The sequence below is a fragment of the Anabas testudineus genome, chromosome 11, assembly GCF_900324465.2.
Source record: "Anabas testudineus chromosome 11, fAnaTes1.2, whole genome shotgun sequence".
Lineage (NCBI taxonomy): Eukaryota > Metazoa > Chordata > Actinopteri > Anabantiformes > Anabantidae > Anabas > Anabas testudineus.
In genome coordinates, this window is record NC_046620.1 from 14,189,128 (window position 1) to 14,192,732 (window position 3,605).

Here is a 3,605-nt window from a genome sequence, read left to right on the forward strand (position 1 = left end):
GCGAATACAATAATAAGGCTGTTTAACACAGGCTGCTTGTTCTCAGGCTACCGGTCTAGTCTGCAGAAACTTACCCAGAGACGCGGTCCTCATCCTGGAAAGCGTCCGGTCCACAGTGAGGCACACTGAGCAATAGAGACGGTCTGTACTGGTCAACTAACACTTACAGCCTGCAAAGAGAGAGTCAGACGAAGCCTCGCCGTCAGAGCGATTATATGTTATGTGCAATATACTGTCAACTCCCCAAAACCATAAAACTTACTTTAATGGCTACCACGTGACCGTTTATGGCCAGTGAGCCTATCTGGCCGCGCTCCGGATGATTTTTACGATCTAATTCATAGACAAAACGCCCCATTCATTTAGCACCCAAATGTCAGAGAGCCAGAATCAGCCCTAATAAAGTTTAAAGCATGAAAAGTCGAGCTGATTCTCCGGGAATGGCACAGGAGTCTGTGCGGAAGGGGACGCTCGGCCCCGGTGCTTATTAGTGGCCAAGGACCCCCCGAAGCCCCCCCCCCCCAAGCTCCACAGCAAAGGTGAGTGAAACTAGAAGCTTTCGTTCGAGGAGACCTGTTGAATTCAGTGAGATTTAACTCGCGGAACACAAGAGGCTTAAATGATGTGAGACCAGTCAGCGAACTCGTGGCAAAAAAAAAAACAAAAAACGCAAATGAACTTTAAAGCTCTTTACAAAAACTCACTGTGAGGTTGCCGTTCCAGTAGAAAGTTTATTAGGCTATAATGGCCATCATCATCATCATCATCATCATCATCATTATTATTATTATTATAGTATATTCTTAACTTCCAGTCTTTGAAAAACATTTACAAAAAGCTTATCACGATGGAGATATACACATAGGCAATGGGATTTTACTGTGGGAGTCTCCACGTCAGAACAGCTAGAAAACAAAGACGAAACACTTTTTACTTTTTTTTTTTTTTTTTTTTTTTTTTTTTTTTGCGCCCAGGTAACAACGCAAACAGCAGCTCCTGCAAAAAAAAAAAAAAAAAAAAAAAAAAAAAAAAAAAAACAAAATTATAGTAATAACGAAAAATAAAAATAACATAGATACAAGGCACAGCTACTGCACATACAAGATCTGTCCATACATGTGTTGACAACGCACACACACACAAAAACTGAAAAACCACACAAGGCTCTGCTGGCTCTACTTTTTGGAAGCAAGTAATCTGACCAGTTGGTACAATACATCAAACAAATAAATACATACATTTACAGTACATACATAGAAAATGAAGGCTAAACACAAATGAACCTCAACCCTCTATTTATTAGGCTGGTATTGTTTTTGAGTGCATCACACAACTTCTTACTGGATTTATTTGCGGTAGGTTGCATTGCAAGCTTTTGACGTTTCGCCATTATTATATTTTTTTTCTGAACAAGAAATAATTTAAACAAACATTTATTTTGTTTCTTTTTTTTCTCATCTATATCTAAACAGGACTGTACATTATGTATTTAGTTTTAACTCACGTAAGCATTACCACGGTGGAAATAAAAAGGAAATCATATGAAGGAATATAGTGGGACGGTTGTTGGACATACACTGGGCTGTGTGGGGGGTGTCCCCTGTCCCACACACGGCCCCTTAGCAAAGTCTCTGCGCTTTTTGAAATAGGAAGATAAGTTGACAATCTTTGTTTTCATTCTTATATAGTGCTCGTTATCAGGTGTGGAGGAGTGGATATCAAGGCCTGTAGCCTCCCCCGCCTGCAGCGGCCATGCTCATGCTCTTCAGCTTGTTGTCTTTCTTCCACTTCATCCTGCGGTTCTGAAACCAGATTTTGATCTGTCTCTCTGAGAGGCAGAGGGCATGAGCTATCTCGATCCTCCGCCTGCGGGTCAGATACCGGTTGAAGTGAAACTCCTTCTCCAGCTCGAGGGTCTGATACCGGGTGTATGCAGTCCTGGCTCGCTTCCCCTCTGGTCCAGACAAATCTTGCACAGAAAAAAAATAGAGGAGGAGGGTAACAAGGCGCACGGTAGATGGTAAAATGACTTTAGGAACTTTAAAATATATGCATTTATAATATACGCCACATGACTTCTGCAAGCAGAATTAAGGTAGAAGTTAGCACACGACTAAGTTTTAAAGGACGCTTATAGAACCCAAAATCAAAAACAACTCGTGGCAAAGTAAGACACACACCTTTTCATCTACACCCTGAGTAAGGAATTAACACTAAAACTGTCTAAACTGGCGCTGATTGGTTATAAATTACAGTTTATTAAAGAAACTAATGGATTTGCCTTCTTCATGTTCAGCACATGTAAGTAAGCTGAATATTATATGTTATGTTTGTTAATGATCTCGTAGGCTACCTGGTCTGTGTTGACAACACTATCAAACAGGTGAGAGGGCGCATTAGGCGCCATACGCCTCCATAGAAAGTAGGTTTATTTTGCGTCTTTAAAAAAAAGGTTAAAATAATGCAAAATAGCGTCAAATACGCAGTAGATCTGCGTTTCTTGTAATTAAAAAGTCCAAGATCGCTACTTTCTCAAACAACAACACAACGCTAAGTGTATAAAAGCATTTTTTAAGAAGCAGTTTACCGTGACTTATGTGTAGTTTCCTCATCCACGGATAGATCTGAGGCTGCGTTGAGTCGGTGACATTTTGAGGAGTTGTCGGTGCGCCTCCCGCAGGCTTCTCTTCCTCAAGGGGGGACGCTTTGGACACACAGTCCCGGTTCAGCAGCAGCGTGCCTCCGTTGGAGCTGGAGCACGGGGTCGTTATGGGGTTTTTCGCGGCTCTGTGTTGAGACTGAGACTCCGCGACTGGGGACGAGCTGGCGACCGAGGAGCACGGTAGAGGGTCAGGTGGAGGCGATAGAGACGAGTTGCCGGTGCTGCTGGCGGACTGGTTGTACCTGACCGGCTCCACGGACGGTGTTGACGCCGCTGAGTGACTCGGGGAGTAGCCCGGTGTCCGCTCGCTGCCCACAAAGTGTCCGGTACCGGCCCGCCCGACTGTTAGGTCCATCCCGTTGTAGCCATAGCCGTACCTGCTGGAATGCATGGCTGTTGAGTCCCTGTATTGCTCGTTTGCCGTACTATGGTCTCCATAATTATGTAACTGGAAGTCCGCGCCATTGGGATAGCGACCGCAGAATGAGTTCACAAAATAGGAGCTCATTTGTTGACAATTCCACCCTTTGCTCGTTGCACGTTTTGTTGCTGTTGTTTTATGTTTGCAGGTAAAACAGCATAAACCTGTGTACTTGATTTGTGGCTCTTATGGTTTAGCGCGTCCTATAGCACCCTTGCACAATTTATGATGAATTATGGAAATGAGTGGGACATGGACTTGATTCTCTCTTACGTAGGCACCCAAATATGGGGTACGGCGGAGTATCACGTGCTTTTGTTGACCAGTCGTAAATCCTGCTTCATGACCTCCAGAGGTAAACTCGTGCACGCAGGAAATACTGGGTGGGATGTGAAGGGTGCGCGCCTCCCAGCGCTCGTGGCTAGGGCAAAACTCTGAGCCGGGCTCTGGGTGTTTTGAATTGTCGTGGTGCGCCATCCTCTGGCTCAACTGTTGCACTGCCTGTCTGCGGAGCTCTCTGAG

The 3,605-nt window shown here is 44.5% G+C and overlaps 1 protein-coding gene across 1 annotated transcript; it reads right to left on the bottom strand.

Annotated features, from left to right (window-relative positions):
* Positions 1–1,193: 1,193 nt before the first annotated feature.
* On the bottom strand, positions 1,194–3,291 carry hoxa5a (homeobox A5a). The gene is made up of 2 exons (XM_026347726.1): positions 2,588–3,291; positions 1,194–1,969 (listed from the first exon to the last, which is right to left on the bottom strand). The coding sequence occupies exons 1-2, from the start codon at positions 3,168–3,170 to the stop codon at positions 1,719–1,721; spliced, it is 834 nt and encodes a 277-aa protein (XP_026203511.1). The 5' UTR covers positions 3,171–3,291; the 3' UTR covers positions 1,194–1,718.
* Positions 3,292–3,605: the final 314 nt, after the last annotated feature.